Here is a 25,311-nt window from a genome sequence, read left to right as displayed (position 1 = left end):
TTCCTTAAGTGGAACAACCAAACAAAAATCCTCTGAAAGTAGTCACATACAAGGACTGGACTGCAAATAAGGGAAAACGCAGACAATGACCAAAGAAAAAAACTTTTAAGGACCTTCAGAAAGACTCAGGACTACTGCTCAAGACCAGAACATCTTTAGAAAGTTACAGGGAACGTCATTGGAAGCAAAACATAAAGAAATGAGGGGTAGTTTAAGACTTTATCAAAGTACTATAAGTGATCATCAGGATCAATCAATTCAGGAGACATTCAGAACTTTCTGGAAACATTTAATGGAGCATCAGTACAGGATGTTGTAATGCAGTATCCTAAAAGCCCTGAGGGGAACAATTTTGTATGACCTACAGGAAAGAATATGAGAAGATTTTCTTTGTGCCCCAAATGAATGAGGCATCCTTGTGACTAACAGAAACCATAGGAGAAGGTGATGTCATTTTGAGAGCATTTGCAAAAACAAAAGAGAGGTTTTAGGAACATTCCCAATTTTCTGTAATGTTTCTGGAAATTCATCAACTTTGAAGAACATTACCCAAGTTTTTTAGCAGGTCCTCTTCTACTTGTGAAGCCAGTGTCAAAGCAAACAGTGTCCTGGGTGCTTGGATTATACAGTCAATATGTCTATTCCTCTTTAACTTTGAACACTCTTTTCTATCTGCTCTTTCTCTCCTCACACAAACACTCCAACTGACAGGAGGAAGATTGAACCGGGGACATTATGAGTCTAAAATGACACTCAGGCCTCAGCCCTCAGCCCTCAGGACAACGAACTGAGAAAAAAGTATTTCAAGGTTTAATATTTCAAAAACCGTCAAGTTCAGTGTACAAAACTAACCCACTAGAAGTAAACACACACATACCACTTGCACACACAACCCTGAAGACTGGTTCACTGTGAGTGCTTGGTTTCACGCACCGCTGCTGCAAACATGAGAAGTGCATACCGGAAACAGGCCGACGAGAATAAAAGCAAGAACACCAGCATGGGGCACGCAACTACTTTTCTCTTTGTCTGAGGCAGCCTCTCACCTACCCGGCTTCATGTTTTTCATATTAAATATGAAGCATTTACACATCCACGCTGCTTCTTAGTCTTGCATTTTAAATAAAAAAGACCAATTCCCCTGTTCTGTGAAAAACTTCAAAAGCTCATGGAGAAATCAGGCATCCCTGCTCCACACTTCTCTCCAGGCAGACTCGTGCAGTGCATTGATAGTACACTGAGGAATAAATTGATGGAGTTACATTTGGATGAATAAATTAGTTGGCCAACTTGTACTAGAATACATTTACATCCAGATGAGATTAAAGTCCTGACACGCCAGCTCATTACTGGCCTCTAAAGCTTCCTCCAGACGTCATCACCCAATTGCATCCCACCTCATTCAGTCGGATTGCTGTGACTGTGGGAATAATATGTACAGTAACTGGCTGATTGAAGTGATAAATTGCAGGCAGGGAACACAGAGAAGCTACCAGCCAAGCATAATGAAAGCTAGATTTTACTTACAGAGCTAAAGAGACTCCAAGGTACAGTAAAAATAAATATTTTAAAAATTGGGGGTTAAGAGCATTCTCAGTTAAAGGCTAAACTGCACAGCTTCTGTCAACAATCTTTGATGATGATCCCTCTGCCGTTTGCAGTGACCCCCCTTTGTTAAAGAAAAAGCCCCAAATGTTTACCCAATTATAAAGAAATATGAAACTGGTTTTCATTTATGTTTCTTTATGTAAGTAAAGGGCTGAATAATCTAAACATATAGATACATGTATGCACTACTTGTTGTGTATTCAATACAATATACTTATACATTTTTTACTCATGTTATTTCAATTAAATCTATTTTAAAGATTAAGAGTCTACATTGAAACTATAAGATGGCAAGTAAGAATAAATACCCAACAGCGTTTAATGTTAATAAAGTTATTAGATCATGTCAGCGAGCTACAACTCTCTGACATATATTTAAATAACAATGTATAAAATATGTATATGACATTACTAAAGGGGTTATATATAGCAATGCACCTGCAGAAATGTGTAGAGCTTTTGTGTTTCACCTGTTTTATTGATTATTTGTGAGAACAGAAACCTTACTGGTTTGACTTGGTCTTACATGGAGTCGTTTTAGGGCACAGGAGGCAGCTGTGCTTGACAAAAAAGCTCTGACATCCACTGTACACTAATTGCTCGACAGCAAAAGGCAGGCGAACACAGAAAGCTGGTGAAAATTGTTGTATTTATACAAGTCAAAGAGAAGAAAAAAGAGAGTTATAGTCATAAAATGAACAAGAACATGACTAACTGCTTAAATCAGTATCCTCCATTTTCTTCCACTTATCCAATTCAGGGTCACAGGGGGGCTTCCACTTATACTATTCCAGCTGTCTTAGAGCAAAAGGTGTAGTACAGTGTGGACAGGCTGCTGGTGTATCAGAGGGCTAACACAGAGACAGTCAAACCATTCACACCCATTCACGCTTAGGTCCAATTTAGAATTACCAGTTAAACCCCCCCCCATGCATGTCTTTGGACTGTGGGAGGAAGTCGGAGTACCCGTGAGAGAACCCACCCACACAGGGGGAGAACATACAAAGTCCAAATAGAAAGTCCCCAGCCAGCCACTGGACTCAGACCAACAAACTTCTTGCTGTGAGGTGGCACGATCATGCTGCTAAGTAACGCAGTTATACAATACAATAACTTACAATTAAAAACACATTATTACCATGCTTACATCTGGTTTTCACTGGCAAAAAAGTTACCGGCAGTGTGAAAACTTGTTGGTATTTTGTGCACAAATACAACAGCTGAAGCAAGTCGGTTACCTTTAATGACCACATAGCCAAGCTGGTGATCCTTAAATTTAATGGCACAGTATTACAGAAAAAAATGTAAATGAAAAATATAACAGTTTACAATATAATAACTCTACTAAATATACCTCTATAAAGCAACATTAATAACAAAAAAGATATATAGCATCATGTATACAAAGTCCAGCAGAGTATCTTCATCAGTGTGTAATTATATGTGTGAATGTTTTGTGTTACACCTCATGAGCAAAGTGCTGAATTAATTAATATTCCAACTATTTAGAATGACTGTTAATTCAAAGGGCATGCTTGCAGAATAAAATGATCAAATTAAATTACTACGTTCAATTCATTTAGTTTTATTTTCCTATACTGTCACAGTTCTACAGGAAAAACAAAACACACACAGCCAGTTTGCTGGTGCGCAGGATCAAAATGACAGAGCTAAAATGGCCTGCAGCTTAAAGTGAAAAGACTGGACAGAAATGGAAGGGGAAAACAACACCATGTGTAGAAAGGTAAAGGCTTTCCTACAGGGAAATCTGTTGAAGGGAGGAGGAAGACAGGACACCATGATCGGTGGCTTAAGTGCTCAAACAATCACGCACACTGAGCATGCACACAGACCTCTGAAGCATGCCCGAAGAAGCACTAAGCAAATATACTTACTCAGTTGTTATTTTTCATCTTTCATGATGTAAAGTGCAGTTTATTAAATGCTTTTTAATGACTATTATAAACTGAATCATGGTACGTTAGACTTGATTAAAAGATAGAAGAGCTACAGCTTCTACACCATTTGAAGGACATTGCCTAAAGAGTGGTCACATCAGCACCTGTCACTTCTTGCCTTCAGATGCCTTGTGACACTCTGCACTATCCATGTATAACACAGCACAAAGCCATAACCTTCTTCCATGTGCGCCATCACATATTCAGGCAGCAATCTGGCTATGAGGTGCTGGGAGGAAGAGGAGGAGCAGCTGTGCAGAATGAGAAGTGAAAGGTGAAGTCGAGGACTGCAGTCATTGCAGGGCAGGTTATTGTGGACGCGTTTTGGCAGGTATATGTTATAGCTATGAGAAATTGCTGCTGTTTATTGTTTACAGCTGGCAATAAGGACAAGGCAGTGGTGTCGATGACCTCACGGGTTGATGGGCTGCATTTGGTATTAGACACAAACAGAACAAATAATTTCTTTCCATTGAGGGACGACTCAAAGGTATTCGTTTAATAAATGTTTTGTAGCTAAATGTTTAATAAATAACTGAGAACATTTTGATTTGCAGTCTAATCTCTATAAGAGTTCACATTAATCTAAATAGTTAAATCCTAAACTCTGTGTTTTGACATTTATTTGTAGCTTCTAAATAAAGCTTGCCTCTTAGAAAATAACCTTGAACAGGTTACACTGGATTTATTCCTGAATGTGCACAGGGTAATAAAGGAAACTAATACTTAAATGGACTCTAATCAGAAAACAGCCGATGATGCTTAATGCGGCAGGTTTAATCAGAGAGCTGAACCACACATTGTCCTTGAATGTAGGTCTAGATCAGTACGACCTTTGACTTGGCTGTGATGAGTAAAAAAGTCTCTACGGGTCACAAGTGTGACCTATAATGCTGTTAATGATAGTGGGACACAATTATTTCTCTCTCTCTGTCTCTCTCTCACACACACACACACTCATAATATAAAATTTGATCACTGTACTAGTTGAAAGCAGGTTAGTGGCCTGTCAGCAACATTCAACACAACACTGATGTGTGCCAACGGCTTGGTTATAAGAAAAATCATTGAAAATATATGACAGATCTAGAGCTGGATCAATGTAAACATTTAAACCAACACTAACTCACTGAATATGAATGTTGACTGGAACTGATCTGTAGATGTAATGCTGTGTAGCTTTTGCTGTATTGAAGAATATTAGGGGCACCTTTTGTTTACACGGATGTCAGAGACTCAATCCGAATTTCCCTAACTGTCCCGATCAGCTTGCTGATTGGGTAAGGAGGGTCAGGTGTCCAGGATCTTTTGGAAATTGCATGGTCACACGTCATCTAATCTTCCAGATATGGGGACTGGATGACCACCAGCATGTTGTGTGTGTTTAGGTGCAAGTAGGGAACTGTCTTAGGGCCAGAGTGTTATTGATTTAACCCTTGCAAGTTTAGTATTGTACATATAGTTTTTTTTCTTTGTGCACAGGTCAAACAAATCTTGCAGTACACAAATGTGCAGCGCTGACAGATTAAAATGCAGTGTCAGAGACATGTTAGCATCAGTGATAGTAGATGCTACAGACAGTATAGGTTTATTTATGTTGCCTGAACTGGTGACATAATGAGTTCACAGAGTGTGACATTGTCTATGAGGCCACAAATGAAGTGTGACATCACCTGTAAAGCAGAGCTTATTTTATCTATTAGTGAGACATCATCATGCGCACACACGAGGTGTAGGCCACGCAAGCCCTGCTTTCTTTATCTATGCGGGAAAAGAAATGTTGTTTTTTTATGATTAGTATTATTTCTTTAAACAGAACCTGACACAACTGTGACAAAACAATGTTGAAAGAACTACTGACTACGACAGCTGTATATAAGAGATAGCACAAGAATTATAGCGGTACAAAGAGATGAACAGACAACATTTGGATGGTTTGTCATAAAATGCTTTTGTGCTCTTGGCATTCATTTGCAGAACACTACTTATCCATCTCTCTTGCTTTTATTTGTCTGGCCCCTGCCTTCAGGCTGGCAAATGTTATATACACTTACCTTTTGGAAGATAGGTCACCATTCAAACATATGGGACAAATGAGATGCAGCAGAGCAAAAATCAAATGTTGCTTCAAATATTGTTCATGCTAAAATATATTTTTAAAATGCATCATGTAGTTTTATAGATTGCTGCAGGGATGATGTTTTTTTTGTTTTTTTTGTTTTTTTTTAGTAGGCCAACCTGCAATTTACTATCACCCCATATTGCTCAACAAAACAGCTGTCGAGGTACAGATGGAGTCAGACATGAAAACAAAAGGCAAGTCTTTATTGGACTGATGCAGTCCAAATAATAAGCAAATCCAACAGAAGAACAGCAAAGTCCACACTGAAACATGGAGGAGAAACAAATGTACAAACACAAGAAGAAGCAGAGCACTTTATATACAGATAGCACTAAAACAGGACACAGGAGGAAACAATTAAGAAGAAGTGAAAACAATCAGTAAAGCCACAAAAATAAATATAATTGAATAAAAAGGATTATATCAGGAACCAAAAAACAAAACAAACTAAGAATAAACAAATATATACTGTATATATTGAGGATCCCAAACTCATAAACCTAACCACAGCTTGGGACCAGGACAGCAGTGGTGGGGTTTTCCAACTGCTTTTTGAATTACTAATGAAAATGATGCTTGTGGGTTATACATTTTTAAGATACTTGCATGAATAGCACAATTACTATTACAATTGTAAAGGTAAACCTACCTTATCTGGACATTTCAGAGTAAAGCTGTGAGAGACCATGATGATATGCAGTCATGAGGTCAGATTCACAACAAGGCTTTCCAGTAACTGACATACAACTGAATCAGCTCAGTCTCCAAGGTGTTTCCATCTTTTTATGTTGAGCGCGCACACAGACATACTAGATCCGTGGAGTGACAAAAATACCACAAAGGTCATTACAATTTGCCACACATTTGCTGCTAAAAGTCAACCATGTGCATATTTCTACCCATTGGCAAGTGGCCCAATGGCAGACTGCCATGAGAGACAGACTGAGCAATGTGCGTGCCTGTGGATTGAACCAAACCTGTTGTAAAACCCTGCTTTCTAAGCTTTCCTTTTTTTTTGGTCCAATTGAATGTATGACCACAAAGGACAAGACAATCACTGCCAGGAAGTGCACAAAAAGACATTTGAAAGTCAATTTTATTTACAACGGGTGAGTCCAGCCTCAGGCTAAGATGAATGTTCCAGACAGGCATCCACAAAATTAATCAGGTGATCATAGAAGTAGATTTTAGAGTATCAGCTCATTTCCATTAATTTAGGATGGGTGAGAGCACATGGTAGATGTGGGAAGAGAGGGTGGCCAAAAAAATCAAATAAATGAGTTTTGCTGTGTCACATGGTTACCTCAGGGTGAAGATGTCATAGAGCGCACATTAAATGAAAGGAGATATATTTGAGACTGTATTAAATATTACTTCAGGGGAAAAAGGGCACCCATTTCTAAAATTGTACTAACACAAATTATGTATGAAGAGAAAACATGATGGCTGGGTGTGACAGTTTGTGTAGTGCCTTTTGTGTGATATGCCCTTGATAATAAATAATGAACATAACCCAAATATTCATGGTAAATTACACTTTATTGATCCCCTGGAGGTTTTTATTAAGAAATCATGAGGAGCAGATTTCTTCAGTATGACATGTTGGGAAACAAACCCAATGTTAAATCTGTAGATCTGTGATTTGATAAATGTTTCACTCTTTAAAAACAAATATAAACAAATAAAAAATATACAATTTGAATGAGAGGTTGAAAGGTGGATGAATGAAGCTCAAGGATGGGGTGAAACACAGTTGAGTGTTCAGTGGGGGAACAATGGCATTTCTACTGTGGAAGTTTAATAGTGATTAACCCAGGGAGGGAATACATTTCTCCTCTTCACTTGTGGTTAATGTAGTGAGAGACAGGAAACAGAAAAGGGAGTTTGTAACGACAAGGTTTTATATGTGGGCTTTAGATTACAGTTAGATCTGGACTTTTTAAATTACAACAAAATCATTAAACTCTCGATCCAAAAACCAGTTACACATAAGCACTTTATCAAATAGTACCACATGACTGTAAAGCATGAAATGTTTGCAATAAGCAAAGAGTTTTTTCCTGTAAGTTTATCTTGGTAAATTTTACAAAATCTGACTGTTATTTTAAATACACAAAACAGAACTAAAATGATAAAAACACAGTGTAAATTTACAGGTCTAATAATGTTAAAATGATGGAAAATCAGGCTCAAATGTTCCTCAAATACAGCAGGTTGCTGTCTGTCATATCTCCCTGAAGATTAATTTGCCAAGTGATGACAAAGAATATATACTATTGAAACAAATATTAGTTACACTGTTCATAAATATGACAACAGGAAAAAAGAATGGAGAAAAGAAACGGGAAACAAAATGGGCTGATTTTAGAGCGGTTGGGAAATAAATAAATAAAATGAAAAGCTTTTACTCGTAGACTTCCAGACGCATGTACTTCACAATGTTCTTTTATGGAATTTTTTTCTTTGTTCTTATGTCCTTACTTGCCCAAACCCTTTCATATCAAATACCTACTTCAGTAATATAATGTCGCATGAAGATGTTGGCTCTTAGCTGTGTGCTTTAAACTGACAGATTTAATAGGAAAAAATAACACTTTTTTAAAAATGTGATATTATAAACAAATTTTCCTGTAGATTAAACTGAAAAATGGCTACAAAAATAAGAGTTTGGTATTTTTATTGGGTATTTGTGTGACTGAAGATATGAACTTACTAGCCACTTTATTAAGTTAAAATGCAAAAATGCAATTAGGCAATCACAAGTCAGCAACTCAAGGCTTTCAGGAGCAGATAACCACAGTGGGCACCACTCCTGTCGGCGAAGAACAGGAAACTGGATACAGTTCAAAGTTTCACTAAAACTGAACAATGAAAGACTGTAAAAATGCTGCCTGGTCTGATGAGCCCCAATCTCTGCTAAGACATTCAGATCCGAGGGTCTGAATTTGGTGTGAACAATGCAGAGACATAGATTCATCTTGCTTTGTAGCAACGGTTCAAGCTGCTGCTGGTGTAATGGTGTGGGGGATATTTTCTTGGCATCAGGTCTGAATCCAATTGAGAACCTTCGGGATATGGTTGAATGGGAGGTTAACATCGGGGATGTGGAGCTGACAAATCTACAGTAACTGTGTGATGCTTTATCAGTATGGAGCCAAATCTCTGAGGAATGTTTCATCACCTCATTGAATCTGTGCCATGAAGAATGAAGAGGGAAATTCTGCAGGCAAAAAGGATATGGCCTAAGTAGCTGCAACTTAGTACCTAATGAAGTGGTCATTGTGTATACACTGATTTAAGATTAAGAGCTTAAGAGGGGGTAGTAATTTATAATTTATTGAAAAATGAGAATAAAATTGTCATTTTAGAAAGAAATTTGCTGACATTTTGATCAGACATGGGTCACTCTGATGACAAGCTAAAGGTTTTCCAGTGCCTTGTGAAAAGGAGAGGAAAACTAAAGGAGAAACTCATCAGTTTTCATTATATTGAGATTGGCAGCTGGGGCTTTTGATGTGACTGGTAATCTTCCCAGTGCTTGACAAGTTGCCTTGTGGCATTAAAGTACAACAAAGCAGCTGGGGCACACAAGGCACTTAGCTCATTGTGTTACGGAGATTTATTTTCTTTGTGCCCTTTTGACAGGAAGGCATTTGAAAATGTCACAAATTGTTCCTGCATTATTAGGATTCTACATACAATCTGACGGTGCTTGCATGTACATTTGGCCGGACTAAGTCAAACGCTGTAGCATCCGAGCTGTTTGTCTGCTTGTTTGGGAAAAAGTACATTGGCTATTTAAAAATAAATGAGGGTAAACTGAGGAAAAAGCTCCAAAGCAACAAATCAAAAAGCAGCTTGTTCATGCAAAAGAATTCATACTAATAGTCTTCAAGTAACTTAAAGAAGTCCAGACGCTTTTCTTTGCAAGCTCCTTTGACTACGATGACCTGGATGACTGAGAACCTTCACAGACATACTAATAGAAGAAAATACACAGTGAGCAGTGAAAGGTGTGGCCGTGGAATACCTCCTGCTGTGAGTCTGATGCCAATGTGCTTTATCAAATCTGGCTGGACAATAACACCCACTGTCAGAGAAACAAAGCCAGAGAGGTTATTGCAGTTTTGGACTGTGATAGAGTTGAAATGCATTAATTTAGCCAGGACAGATGTTGTGTGCAGATGCACCCTGGCCTATAACAGAAGCTTCTCTCTGTAGTGTTGGTTGATAAAAAGCAAAAAAAAAAAAAAAAAAAAAGCACTCTAGTGGTACAGCAAGGAAAGTAACCAACTTAGAAGCTCTCGGTTTCAAAAGGCTGCCTGAAACGCGACTGAATATCTCAGAAATATAACTTTCATGTGGCTCACATGAGAACTGTGAGAAGCAGGTGCTGTTTGTAAAGCAAAGTCAAGACTACATCCCTGTGGATTTCCCATGGTCAAACACACATGAAGAACTCCAGTATATACAGCTGAGTATTAATAATGAATCAGCTGCGTCGTTGGCTCTGCATCAGTTGTGAAGAGGCAAACCAAGATGTACCGTACTGCTCGAAGGTGAGAAAAAACCTTATCCAGCACATGAAAGATGTGTGCGCCTGCATGTTGCATGCATAATGTGTTTGTGCGCACAAGTGTGGGAGGAGGAGCATAAATTTACTCCTTTAATAAATAATAAACCAGCATGTGTGGGAGGACTGTGTGGATGGTTCTCATTACATATCGTTTCTCTGGTGGTTCTGGCTCAGATATTCCCATGTTTGACTTTTGATGCCTTGCTCTTTTTTGGTTGATTATGCATAGATTTTCAGTGGGAGTAATGATATTCATAGGTTCTGACACACAGCTGTCAAAACCCAAATTATAACAACAACAAGCTCTCTCCCCAAGATTAAGGGTGACTGATCATCCAAGTGTCCACCCATACACGCACACGCTGTGTACATAAATACATGAAGCCACACTAGTGCAAACATGTGCTCTGCGAGAAATGAAGGCCTGGCCGACAGACCACATCAGTCACATCACAGGCTTTAATAAATGTTGAGCAGGCCAGCCAAGTGCTGTAGGTGGCATGACATTATTCCAACCTATAACTATCAACCAGGACTATTGTTACATGACAAGACCCAAACTGATGCTCATTAATAATCTATTTTTACCAAGTTGTGAATCAAGGCCAGTAGCATGTCCACATTAACATGAAAGAGAACAGCATAGGACATAGAAGCACACATCAAAGTCAACGGATATCATCGAACCTTACAATGTGATCATTTTTAAGGCTGTTAAAAACAATCTATGTATTTTCATGTAAGTACTGAGACAAAGATGCTTCTTTTGATGCTTTGATTGTTATTATTACAAAAGGAATATTAAGTGTATATATCAAAAATGGGGATGGAAAAAGTTTAAAGTGTTCATGGAAAAGACCAAGATTCTTTCAAAAAAATTGTGTTCAGGTAATGGCTTCATACATTGCCATAAAACAGTAATTCATTACAGCAGCATGACATCATTAACCAGTCTTCAGCAGCTAGATCTGTCAGTACGCTTGTGTCTTTAGGAATAAAACACAACATCAGTATGGAAATGGATATGCGCTGCTTTTCTAACCGGATCAGTGAGCCACTTGAGGCAGAGTGTTCCACTGTCTGGTTTTAGGAAATATTGCAGTCTTCAAAGCCACAATCCTACTACAGAATTCAACATTTGTTGGTGGAAACCTTGATTTCACGTCAAAGCATAAATTCACAGTTTCTTTTCGTCATCGGTTTATTAAAATATTCATTTCCATTTTTTTGAATGCGCATGGTACAGCCATAAGTTTATTTTGAGAAATTCACTCCACTGAAGCTTCTTTGAATCAGATAGAAAACAGGGCAACTTTGATGTCACTGGAAAAAACATTTAAAGCAGAATTATTACAGATCTTCAGTGATTTCCCTGTGAAATTATTTAACATGAGTGGGAAACAGTATTTTAACTAATGTATTGTTATGACTGCTGGTTTTAGTAGTTCTTTATTTTCCCAGTGAGGCAACAGACATTACAAAATAAGGCCTGGATTAGTCTGAAAAGTATAACTGAAGCTGAAAACTGAAAGTGGGGGAGTCAAATCTTCTACACTGGAGGATTTGGATGTTCTGTATGCGTGCTCAGCAAAAACAAACAGGAGGAAGGAGAGTGAACTGCTGATCTAGGAGATCTGCTTCATCCCCTCCATGGCAGAGGTTATGGTAAACTATAAAAATCACAACATGGGATCAAGCTACTGTAATCGTGCTAGCCCAAGCCAAGTGCCATCAATATTTTCCACTAACCTAAAAGACTATCATCAGTCCATTCGTGTACATTGCTGTATTTCTCTTAGAAAGGGCACATCACTGTCCTTGGATGATTAATTATCAACTTCAGAAAAACAACAGATAAAGTCTGGGTTGTCAAAATACTGTTAGATGCACTTGCACTTTAGTGTTACTCAAACACAGAAAGAGTTTTAGTATGCACACTGAAGAGCGGGGTCACCATTAAATTAATCAGTCCCAATACCCAAAGTAGAGCGTGCTAATTGGATCTTTGACGAGCCTCTCCAATGAATAATAGCAGCATCCTTTATTCTGCAGGCCTAGTTAATTCACCAGCATGTCATTAGTTTTTAGGTTGGAATTTTTCACCAGAGCCTTGCAGGGGAGCTCTGGGGAAAGGTGACACAGTCGCACATATTTGCAACATCTCTACCTGTCAGTCTACAGATTCAGCACCACAGCTACACACCTGTTGTTGCTTCTGACTGACCAGGGCTGCAACATTTATACCACATAGCTTAAGTGTGTAATGCACTTTGCAATCATCACATGCATGTTGCATCTAATTTAAAATAATGGAGTTAAAACTTTCTGCTACAAAGGTTCAGGCTCTTATCAGAAAGGCTTTCTGTTAGTTTAGTTATGTTACTTTTGTTGCTGTTGTTCAAGAACTGTATTTTTCTCCCCATAAGGTCACAAACAAAATTGGACAAACAGCCGGTTGAATCTTATAAAAACTTGCCCACATTTAGACGAACTCCGAGTGTTATGCAGTGTTATTAGCAGAAGGCAGGAAGGAAATTATGATGGGCGAAATCCGTGAGCTGCATCTGAATTTCTCAGAGCTGCTCCTGAAGCCACTGATATCACTCTGGCCCCAGAAATTTTGTGGTGATGTGCCAGTATCAGCGGTTTGTCAGTGGCACCAGTCTTCGTTGGTGGAAATTCTCAGAACAGACTCTAGATCGAAGTCTCAAACATAAGGCTGGGGGTCCAGAATCGGCCCAGCAAAGACTCCAGTCTGGCCCACAATCTGGAAATTGTGAAGGACTGCATAGATTTTTAACTTCTAAGAGTATTTTGCAATTTATACTACACCAGAGTAAAGCAATAGATAAACAATTAAATGAAGCAAAAGTTCATGTTTTTAATCTACTCAAGAAATATCTTGTCTGTAATTTTACACAGTTATCATGTAGAAAAACCGAGATCTACTGTAGAAGTTGCACTTGTTTTCCTCATATCATATTAAGACTTTTCAGCAAATATAGAAAAGGCAGTTTCACCGGTTTGGCCCAATTTAGAAAGAGTTTCACATCCCTGCTCTAGATTTTGTTCCCAAACACAGAGATGGTAAAGGGGTATTAAAAGACCCAGCTCTGGGAAAGGTGCTATTGTTATGTTGAAATCCAGATTTCTCTGAATTGAAGAGTGAATATATTTTATACATGCATTGCATCATTAAAGAACTCTTCAGTTCTTATAAAAAAACAGTGCATATAAACCAAAAGAATAAAGAGCTATATTTCCTAGTTTTAGATTCAATGATTGAAAAAGCAAAAAAACATTTTCAATTGTTCTCCACAATGAAAGACTGGAACAATCTCCATGAAAAATGATAGCACTGAATGCTGTCTTTGTTAGGAAATGTAGTCTCATTGTGGGAAAAGATTAAAATACTTTCCCCGCTTTCATTCATTTTTGATTTATGAAATAAAACAGAAGAAAATGAGTAAGAAACCGATTAAAAGGTAAAATATGAGAAAATGACGTACAACGCAGCTTGAAGAGACAAAGAAACAGCAGGGAGGCACAAAGAGAAAGAAGCATGACACACACACGAAGGGAGAGTGAGAGAGCGACAGAGACTGAGGACAGAGAGGGAGGACTTGCACCTCCTCCGTTTTATGTGGCAGTCCGGCTCCCCTGCCTCCTCCACGCTCTCCCTCTCACTCGCGCTGTCTCTCTCGCAGCCACATCTCTTCATTACCCCGTCTGCTTCGCCCCCTCCCCTTTTCCTCCTTCCTCGTTATCCCCCTTCATTTCTCCTCCTCATATTCTTTTCCACTCTTCATATTCGACATGCGCTTCACGTGAAGTCCACCTACCAACTTGCGGAGTCGGTGGATGTCGAGTAAACAAAAGCAGGCAAATGCTCTGACGGGGAATTAAAGAAAAGAAAACACGCACGTTCGCATCTTTCGTTGAGTGCCTTGGCTTGAACGGAGCAACAGTATGGATCTCTCATTCATGGCTGCACAGGTGAGACGCTTCGCCTCCAAACTGCTCAAATATATTTAGCTTGTCTGAACTTTTAAAAAATTCTTATGAATGTATTTTGCCCGTGGATTTCAAGGGCGTGGCCGAGGATTAAGTTCATATCACGCTTTGACACTTTCCATTAATTGCAGTGTTTAAACATGGTTCAGTATGGATACCATCGCGTCTTTATGCGCGCATATCATTGTGTGAGGGCCAGTGGGACGTTGTTGCACTTCAGCATCACTCTAACAGTCTTCAAGTAAATACTTTAGTTTCCTTCCTTATCCTTTCAAAGTTTGTAGCTCGCAGGTTTTCTTTGCTTCATGTGTCACCATTAGGCGTTGAGTTGCTGCACTTCTGTATGCTTTTGTGTCAGAGAATTCAAAATAATGAGAGCTCCAAATGTATATTTTAAGTTTTAACGACATCGTGGATGTGATACTCTTCTTCATTTCGTTTTATTTTTGGCATTTGAATTGCACCAGCTTCACTGGCCCAAATCATTTTTGTAATTCATGCAAATATGGTATTGCACTGCTTTGCATAATACGTGCTGAAGTGATTTTGGCTCCATGGAGGACATGTGCTATTGTGCATCTGTTTAGAACATGGGGTTTGTTTTGATATTCTCCCTGCCCTCCTCCTCCTTCTCGTCTCTCTCTCTCAGTGTCTGGCAGCTTGTGGTTTATCTGGTGCCATCTACTTTGCCATTCGTTGCACAACTACTATTAAAGGGTTCATTGCATTATTTTTTTTCTGCCAAGGGCTGTTCTTTGAGGCAAGATGAAGCCAAATGCTCCCAAATCTTTTTAAATCAAGGACCTCTAAATGGAAATGCATTGGAGCATGGACCCATCTGAGAATACGTTGTTGTTCACTATTATCTGATTTAAAGAGAAGCAAAGTAATACATTATGGAGAGCATGGAAACCTCACAAGTCAAAAGTGAAGATGCTGGAATTAGTTTTGTATTTTTTCTTCTTCATGCAAGGAAGAAAAACAGTGTGTCACAAATGAAATTCTTGGCAAAGGTCCCCAAAATGGGTAATAGATACAAGTAATGTTTAGAGATGGATCAACTGATTAATTTATGAGATGAATACCAGACAACTAGACAGCAACCTTTTCAGTACATAGGGGGAAAAAGAGTGAAAAAATGTAAATATTTGAGAAATATGCAATCACAGGACACTTCATTACAAATTACTAGTACCTGGTTGGACTTTCGGTTGTTTTCAGAATTGCTTCAATCCTTCTTGGTATAGATTCAACAAGGTGCTTGAAACATTCCTGAGAGATTTTCGTCAATATTGACATGATGGCATCACACAGTTGCTGCAGATTTGCTGGCTGAACACCCATAATGTGAATCTGCCGTTCTACCCCATCCCACAGGTGCTTTATTGGATTGAGACCTGATCACTGTGGAAGCCATTTGGGAAAAGTAATCTCCATGTCATGTGCAAGAAACCAGTTCGAGATGATCTGAGCTTTGTGTTTATCCTTCTGGAAACAGCCACGAGAGGATGGGCACACCGTAGTTATAAATGGATGGACACGGTCAGCAAAAATACTCAGCTAGGCTGTGGCATAAAAAAATGTTTTGTTGGAAAGAAGGAGCCAAAATTAACCAGGAAAAGATCCCCCACGCCATCACAGCACCACCACCAGGCTGAACTCTGCATACAAAGCAGGATTCGTGTTGTTTAAGCCAAATTCTGAGACGACAACATGAATCTTCTGTTGTTTAATTTTGATGAGCCCACGTAAACTACAGACTCTGCTGCTGTTCCATCTTCTTTAAGATTCAGTATTTTATGCATTCAGAGATGCTCTTTCTATACTTTGGCTGTAATGGGTGGTTATTTGAGTTATTGTTGCCTTCCTATCAGCTTGACGCAGTCTGGCCATTCTCCTCTGTCCTTTGGAATCAACAAAGCACAGAGAACTGCTGCTCACAGGATATTTTCTCTTTTTCAGACCATTTTCTGTAACTCCTAGAGATGACTGAGTGTTCCCAGTAGATCAGCATTTGTGAAATACTCATACTACCGATGTCTGGCACCAACAACCACACCAAGTTAAATCACCCTCCTTCCCCATCCTGTTCTTGGTTTGAACTTCCACATGTCATTTAACCATGGCTACATACACTGAGCTGCTGCCATATGATTGGCTGATTAGATACTTGCTTTAATGAGCAGTTGAACGGGTTTATCTAAGTAAGTGGAAAGTGAGTGTATATTGTCCTTTGTCCTATTGTCTGTTAGTAATATATTATGGACAAAGGAAACATGTTTTTAAAGAGTAAAGGACAAAAGTGTGAAATACTTACACTGTAGGCAAAGCAATGAATCCAACAAAAGACTAACAGAATGTTAATATGTTTTATTATATGTTTTTATCCTAGCGACCTAAACTCAGTTAGCAAAATAGCTTTTACAGCGCACCAGTAGATAATGCTCCAAGGATGTTTGGTAAGTAGGTAAAACTTGTGAGCACCAGCGTCAAATGGCCGATAAAGGAACTGCAGTTTTCGGCACTTGTGTGTTTATTTCATTTTGAATGAATGAATTGAATGAAATGAAATGGTGAAAAATCTTGGTAGTTAAGACAGCTGTGTATTACTAGCCCCACACCAGACGATTCCCCTTTAACTAATTTCAGTCCTAAAACAACAGTAAACAAATGCTTTAAAGGGAATTTTGTATTTGGTACTAGAAAGGTGGCTTACCACTCCCTCTTGACTCTTTACCTCACACTTGCCATTTTTGAAGTTCACCTTTTTCAACATTCACGTACCTTCCCCCCAAAGAATGCAGCTCTCTCAGATCGGTAATGGCTAATTTAACTGTAGTGAAATTCACTCCTGTGCCCTGAGTCACTCTGTAATGGTGACTGTGAATGAAGTCAGGCAAATGTCCCTGGAGTTTTGAAGACTGACTTCACAATGGATGATTTTTTGCCCATCCATCTCAGTGTAGCTCTGCTGCCTGCAAATCACTGGACCTTCACCACCACTTTGTCTCTAAAAGATGACGGATGCTGCTAAAGCTGTTCTGGCCTAAAGATTGGAAATTTTTTTAAAGAACTTTAACTCAGATGAGCAGGTTTCTGATTTTCTCTATGTAGAAAATTGGTGGGTTTGAAGATGCACTGGTCATTATTGTTGTAGTATTTGAAAAGAGGAAATTGACCATAGAAAATGAGTAGCTTGCTTGTCATTCAGAAGAACCAATAACATGCACGGTGTGTACCATTACACAGAAACTGGTAGCATTACTGGCTATTGTTTTTCAGCATTGCTCACTCCTGTTTTTGTTAAAATGGTTTTGTATGTTATCCGAGAAACATTTCTAAATAGCTCTTGACAGAACAATGTGTGCACTCTTGCGTTTGGTGAATGATTTGCATTTGGCAGCAATGCTTCGCTGGTTTGAAATGGAAAAAGGGTATACAGCATTAGCTTTAAAGTGGTGGCATCCTCGAGCATTGTGAAACATGGATTAATAGGCGGCAATCACAGCAAAGCTTTTGAATGCTAAGCTGAGTGCGATTCGGCAGTTTGCGTTTTATCTATTCAATTAGACTGAACTGAGAAATGTTTCACACAGCTTCCCTTAGATCCCTGTGGATATCAAGATTAATTTTTGACATCCACATACTTATGAATTTCTTTTTTCCCCCAATCCTGCTACTTTGATGTTAATTATATTGTGTATATCTTAGCATCTTGTTGAGGCTGTCACTGTTAGGTTATTTAACTGGCAGATGTTAAGGCATAAGAAAATGAATCATTGTGTTAGTAACTGATGTTGAGGTCAGCCCAAGACAAGCTTCGCAAACATCCTGGGCATTCTGCCAGTCTCAAACGTGCTTCAGCTGACAGATCTGCCAAACAGGGCAGCAAACCCCTTAAGGGTCTGCCTATCCAGTGGAGGGTGTCCCAGTGGCCTTTGCCTTTTACTCATTTTTTAGCTCTTCATACATGCACTATAACCACCTCTGACATATAGGGTTATATTTAATCCCCTGTCATGTCTATTTCTTTCGCTTTAAAATATTTTCATTACCTGGCCAAATTCATAGCTAAGGATGAGTACTGGTTTGTTTCCACATTCTCTCTTGGGCTGATTTGTCTCTTCATGGCAAGCCATCATGATTTCTCGTGAAATTATAGCCCCAAGTCATTCTACCTGACAGGCTTTGTACATCTCTTCTTGTGTTAAAGAGTACAGATGAGAGTGACAGGATGATGAAGTAAAGCGTTGTTGACAGTAGCAACAAACAGACCTATGTATATAGACACAAAACCACTTTAGTTTATTTGCCAGATGACATAAAAAGCAAGTGTTTAAAAATGAGCACAAGCTGATAATTTAGAATTAGAAAGACATGCTGGAGATATAGCAAGATATGTTTGCGCACCACCACCCCTGGATATTGAGTCAGATATAGAAATTCAAGTTGACTTATTCGCAAACTAGATTATTTTTCACTAAACACAATTTTGGAAATAGACACAAAGTGTAAATCTAGGCCATTTTTTCTCTTTTCCTTTTTTTTAAACCCAACTTCATAAAAAAGTCGAGTTACATAATGATATTATCTCACTGTGAATTCTCCACGAACTGACTGCCCCTATTAAAAATCTCCTGCTTTCTATAGTCGTGGCTAATTTGAAGAGTGTAATAATGTCACGGCAGCCTTTTCATCTTGAAGAATTTATTTCCCCTCTGGTCTTCTTTTGTCTGCTTTTTCAGCAATTGCTTTTACATGAAAGCTGTAGTCCTGAGATAGTGAAAACTTGCAACAGACCCAGATTTTCATGTGTCTTCATATTTAGAGGCACACAGGTTGAATGCAAACAGTCAGCTCAAGCAAATTACACGGAGCTGTTTGCATGGGGGGGGGAAACAATCAGTGCTTTAAATAGATGAAAAGCAGGTAATCGTGCTTTGATAGGTCTGTTTTCTATTCTGGTAGCTTATCAAGAAATGCAATTTGAAGGCAGGTCACTGATTTATTTTCCTTTATTGTCTGTACATGCAGTCATTTCTCATGTCTCTGGGTATAAAAATTTGATAAATTCAAGGACACAGAGAGAGTGAAAAGGCAGTAAACAACATTAAAAAGTTGCTAATGACAAACTCTTATACAAACCCTTAAGAGATGTTGCCCTGCTTGACACGTCTCCATTAACAGATGGGTTGAAGGAGAGGTCGTGCTCTTCAATGCAGGGCCACTTCGTAGTTTACTCCCACTTGATGGATGCATGTAATACAGAATAGCGGGGGGAGACGAGCATACAGTAGTACTGTGGGTTGGTGTTGTCAACTGCTTTTTATGCAGTCTTTCCTAGAATCAGATAGATACATTAATTATCTCATATCGAAGACAGAAAATGCTGAAAAGTCAGTAATGCTGCAGCAGGTGGTTAAATGGCCAGCTCCAGGTTCCCACCCTTCCTCTTTCTCTGATTTGGGCATAAACCACACTAGCAAAAATGCCACGAGTTTCCAATTCATTTCCCACCTGGCTGGCACTTTGTTGTATGTTCATTCCCCTGCTCGCTCGCTCTCTCTCTTTATCTCCACCGTCTTTATCAAATATCAAATAAAGCCATAAAAGTGCCAAAATGAATTTAAATTAAAAGAAAGCATGCAAATGGGACTATCAAGTTCCTGACTAACAGGAAATTGCAAATCTCTGTTTTTGGCTCTCATTATTCTTGGAATGAAGCATGAAACTGCCTTCTTGTAGAATTCTTTAAACTAGGCAACAGTAAAGCACCTCCACCCAGTGGTACGACCAGTACATCTGTAGTAATGTATTTGTCCAATAAAAATAAAAAAAATAATAAAAATATCTATTCACTAAGTCTGTCTTGATTAGTAAGAGCTCACTGCAGTGAAGTTATCAACAGGTGTAGTATTTCTTTCTTGGATGAAAGCTAATGTTATGAAACTATATGTTTTTGTTAGTGACTTTAGCCTTTGGAAATCTAAACCAGGAGTATGTAGCATTTGTTAAGCAAGCAGTGCCTGCAGAAATCTCTGTGGCTACACATGGTTAATTAGAGGATGCTAGCTCCAATCCCCTTGTGAGCCTAAATTGGAAGGAGTGGATGAAAATGGATGGATGAATAGTGCCTTAAATTCTGCTGAGCTCTAAATTTAACGAGAAAGGATGCTTGAACACAGCCCATCTACTGCAGATGCAGTAACTAACATTTCAGTCATTTCAGAACAGCAACATTTCAAAACAAACCAGCATTTTTACTGCATACTGGAGTCCAGTTCCCCTTGTTTTTCCCTGATCATGAATCTCTGCCCTTTTAGGAAAGAAGCCTTAAGGTAAAATATGGTCAGGAGAAAGAGCAATGGTTCCTCATCCCCTTTTGTGTGCTCAATCTTCACTGGAGCAGGTGTGATTTATTGACCACCGAGCAAAAGTTGGGAAGAGATGGAGATGGAATAGCAATACCTGCCAGCACATTGCTGTTAGTCCATATGCTCAAAGCTTTTTGTATTGTGTGACACTCAAATGATAATAATAATCTGACATACAAGTTTTGTTTTGGTGTCACAGGTGGGATCAAAAATTATTTAGCTAGTGGATTTAATATTGTAATACATTAGGAGGCAACACGTTCTCACTCCCAAAGCGTAACATTTTACACTAGGTGACAAATCATAGGTATGTTACGCCTTTGGCCACCCAACACGTCCCTATATTACGAGTTCGGAAAAATTAGGAAACACGAGAACCGTTTGGAATGAATCTACACCTGTACATTTATTTTATTTAAATCGCTTTGGAAAACACTATCTAACGCGATTAAGGTGGTGGTTAACGTTAGGGTTTGGGCTGGAATACACGACTGGAACGTGTGTTACTGCAGGAGCGTCATTCTATTCGATTTCATGCACAATCCGGTGTGTAGCATAGGAACGCAGACGGTCACCTTTTGCGTTCCCATGGAACACCTCGTGCCATGACAAATCGTTGGTATATTACGCGTCGGGAGTGAGAAGGGGGTGTAAGAGGGGAATGATCATGTTAAACTGATCTTAAATTGATCTTGAGTTGCTGAGGATTAGGGTCGTATCGTATCCCGTAGTCCCAGAAAGTTGGCTTTGTTCATGTGGACTTTTCAGATGAAATCAACATGTTTGACCCTGCAGAAGTTAACTTTAGAAGCCTGAAATCAATCAGAAGACCCACACCCCAAAAACAGGGGTGTGGGTCTTTCTATTTCAAGTAATGCTATATGTTTTTAAGTTATAAATTTGACTTAGCTATAGCCAAAAGCATACGAGTCAGCAGTAAAATGCATCCAGTGGTTGAAATTCTCTTGTAAAAGATCTATTTCAGTAAATGGAAAGTCAAACTAGAGATTTTTAATGGGATCTTCCAAATTCTTGTCACCAGAGGGACAAACATGTATTTGGCAACAGCTTACGGAAGGCTTACTATCTCTAAAATTCCTCAGATTTTGATTTATAAGTCTATCAATGTTATCAAACAAAATTTAGCCAAGTGAGACCAGATAATTGATGGATGTAGCAACAGTAACCAAAGGAGCCGGGGCTAAATGAACTGTCAATAACTGTCATATTACAACACATAATTTCTCAATTTCACCTTGCCATCTTATTTTACAACATGTTTGCACTGTAATAGCAAATGTCTCCCAGCTGTTTCGTACCTAAAATGAGTGGCTGCATATTGAAAAAAGTCCTGGGGTGAATGAAAGGGAGACTTGATGGACTGTGACAGCCAAGTATGAAGTAATAACATCTTTCCCTGATAGACCTATGCCAAATGTTTCTTATAGTGTGCTGCTTTAGATATTCTGCAAGCATCAATTATACATTTTGGCATGAATAATCTATTCCCCCTAGATAATTGCAAAGTAGCTTCATCAGCCTGTATTGATGTGTTTTAAATAAAATTAAGATACAATTTAGGGTAAAACTTTGAAGAGTAGTGCCTCGGCCTGCTGTTTGAAAATGAGCTTCAAGCTGATGCTCCAGACGTTAAAACGCACATAAAATGCACATCTGCATTCAGCTCATGAGCAGTTTTTTTTTTTTTTTATGAAAAGGAAACACGATTGGAAATTGTGGAGAGTTAAACAGTGAGTGGTTGTTCTGCTTTGGTGAATGGTGAATGGCAGAAGCTGATTACACACTATTAGTGAGGAAGCAGTGATGAATTATGATTGTAGTTAAACATCGCCACGGCTGCTGTAATATATCGGTATCATTATGCATTTTTGGAATCATTAGTATGCTAAAGGCAGTATAAGTGGGTCGTGAGTCTCCAACATGGCGTCTGTAGTTTTCCAGGAGAAGCCAGTTAAATTGTTTACATCTCCACAGTTTAAGTTAATTACCCGCTCGCAGCTTTTCCACAACTTATGTCAGCTGTTACTCTTTCCAAACTTTAAAACCTTACTGGCTTCAAACAATGCCTCCATAATAATACCAACAACAAAATCCTGCTTCTTGATTTGATCTCTTTCACTGGGCCTTACTCTTTGAGTGTGACCTTGGGTTTGTTCAAAGAAAGCAGCCCTAAGGCGAGTGACAAAGTGTACAAAGAGGCCTTCCCCTCCCTCCATTTCCCTCTCATTCAACTCCTCTTCAATCTGCAAAGGAGTTTAGGTTGTATACCACACAATATTACTTCACTGCTCACGAATACTGCTGCCTTAGGAGAAAAGTCTTCCTTTAGATTGGCTTCTAAGGCAACAGCTGACAGTCTCTGTTGTAGCTCTAGCCACAACTCAAGAACAGGCTGCTGACTGTATTTCATATGAAAACATATGATACCTCTCCCATTACAACCCTGGTTGTATTTTAGTACTAGCAGGGCCTCCACTGTCCTTGTGATGTTTTATATAAAGTAAATCTGGCTGCGACTTTCCCTTTCTGGGCACATACAACTTTAATGCCCAGGTAATGAATCAGGCACTTACAGTATGTAAGCTGTATTACATATGGAAGTCATTTGGCATCTCTGCTGGTATGCTTGATTTGTGGAGAAGTACACTAAGTTTGCATTTTTTTTTCCCTTTTAACATTGAATTTTTTATGACGCCTTCAAGGAGTTGTGAATCAGTTGTTGGCAAGTGCTTGAACCTTCTCTTAGCAGGTGTTTTGATGCATTTGAACTTCATAACTCTGTGTTGGAATCAACAGTTTCAGACCTGAGCTTACACCAAACTAAGAAGTATCACAATATTTTACCCGGGGTGTTTTACTCTAGCCAAAATAAGTAAATGGATAGTGAGGATATTCATACTGGAACATGTAGTGCATACGCCATATCAGGTTAGGCTTACGGCTATGCTTTAAGCATAGCATAGGCCCTGAAGGGTCAAAGCTGTGCAGTCTTATACTTTACTGTCGCTCATACTTGTCATTAAGAAGCGATGATATTGTTTGTTGCTGCAGTTACTGATTTCACACCTGAGTCCCGCTCACTTGCAGCCTGTCTCACCACCCACTCACTATTGCTCCCTGTCATTTGTATACATCTCAGAGTGCGAAAGTCAGAAATTATTTATTTATATTGATGACTGATGGATAGAAGGTCCAGAGACATAAATGCAAGGCTTTTGTGTGCATACGTGGGCTTTCGTGTATATCTTTCATGCTCATTTTTTTCCTTCTTTTGCCGTGCAATAATTAATGTAGGCTTGTCCAGCTTTGTTCTGTCAAATTATTCAGAAACTAATGTGTTTTCATGATGCATTGTACATGCAAACATTTAAATAAACTCATACTGCGAGAATTTTAATAGAACAAACAGAGAGGCACCACTGTAATGTAACTAGGCCAACATGGCACACACATGACAAATGTATGACATCCACCCACAGGGAAAATAACCATTCATAAATGCTGATGTCAACCTACAACAGTCTATAGGTTATACACTGTACTATACTAGTGTAGGCATAAGTATTCTCACTGCCGACAACATACACACTGAAGAAACATCGTCCTCGTAGCTTAAAACAGGCTTTGTGTTTTTTCAATTTTGCATGGATAATGAAATAATGCTTGCTTTTTGTTGTTTACTACAACATACAGCAAACTAAAAAGGCTCAAGCGTCAAATAAATATGACTGACCACTTTTTGCTCTACCAACACCAAGCCCCAAGGACAAAATAATGATAATAAAAAATACATTTTCACTTTGTACTTCAGATCCACTTAAGTAAAGGTCAACCAAAACTCATTCACTTTGCAGATCATTATGCGCCATGAGGCCACACTGACATAAACAGGGAAATCTAATTTTGGAGACTTTACAGCAAGTCCTGCAGCACTTTGTGGAGCCTTCTGTGTTTATTCTTGTGTTTGTTCACAGAACCCCTGTGGCCACTCTTTTTACACCCACACAATCTATTTTGATTAAATATATAAAAATATCAATATCAGCTGGCAGGTTTATGTTTTTTTGTTTTGTTTTTTGAAAAAAAAAGCATAATACTGAGACTGTCATTGCAGAGAAAAGCATAAAATGTCTTTTGGCTTTAGTAGCCACCCATGGATACATTTAAATGGACTGGATATTATTAAGATGCTTTGCTTTTTTCTTTAGGGTTAATGTTAAAAAGAGGCATGTTTAAATCCTTTTTACACCTAAAGAAGCATTGAATAACACCACAAAAGCACATCCCTGTTAATACGAGCAGCATAACCAGTTTAGTTGTGTTCAGAGCAGCGCTTGCATTATGGATGGGCCTCTGTATCCTGTAATTGCATCCCCCGAGGCTGAATTCTATGGATACACTTTGACTATAAGTTACACTAATTCATACAATATTGGTAATGAAAAACGTAAACACCCATGTCACTAGTTTTAAAGCACGACCCTTGTTGAAAATTGCAAAACAAATGGAAATGTGTTGAGCGCTCACAGTCAGCTATCCTAGTGTGCTTCTTTCCTGCTTTGCCTTGAAGACAGGTATTTTTGGAGTTTTGTAACTACAATTTTCTATCAGTGTGCAATATGTGTATCGTTGTAATTA

The 25,311-nt window shown here is 38.8% G+C and overlaps 1 protein-coding gene across 1 annotated transcript in view; it reads left to right on the top strand.

The window, feature by feature from the left end:
* Positions 1-13,866: 13,866 nt before the first annotated feature.
* Positions 13,867-25,311, top strand: part of LOC106456100 (uncharacterized protein C14orf132) — a 29,680-nt gene continuing 18,235 nt past the window's right edge. Inside the window, exon 1 of the mRNA XM_013908414.1 lies at positions 13,867-14,260. Within this exon, the coding sequence (XP_013763868.1) occupies positions 14,234-14,260 (27 nt within the window). The 5' untranslated portion in view covers positions 13,867-14,233. The remainder of the gene's footprint in view (positions 14,261-25,311) is intronic.

The sequence above is a fragment of the Pundamilia nyererei genome, unplaced genomic scaffold (assembly GCF_000239375.1).
Source record: "Pundamilia nyererei isolate P.nyererei 1_Seehausen unplaced genomic scaffold, PunNye1.0 scaffold00010, whole genome shotgun sequence".
NCBI lineage: Eukaryota > Metazoa > Chordata > Actinopteri > Cichliformes > Cichlidae > Pundamilia > Pundamilia nyererei.
The sequence above is the reverse complement of the archived record's forward strand: the minus strand, read 5'-3'. Positions and strand labels throughout refer to the sequence as shown.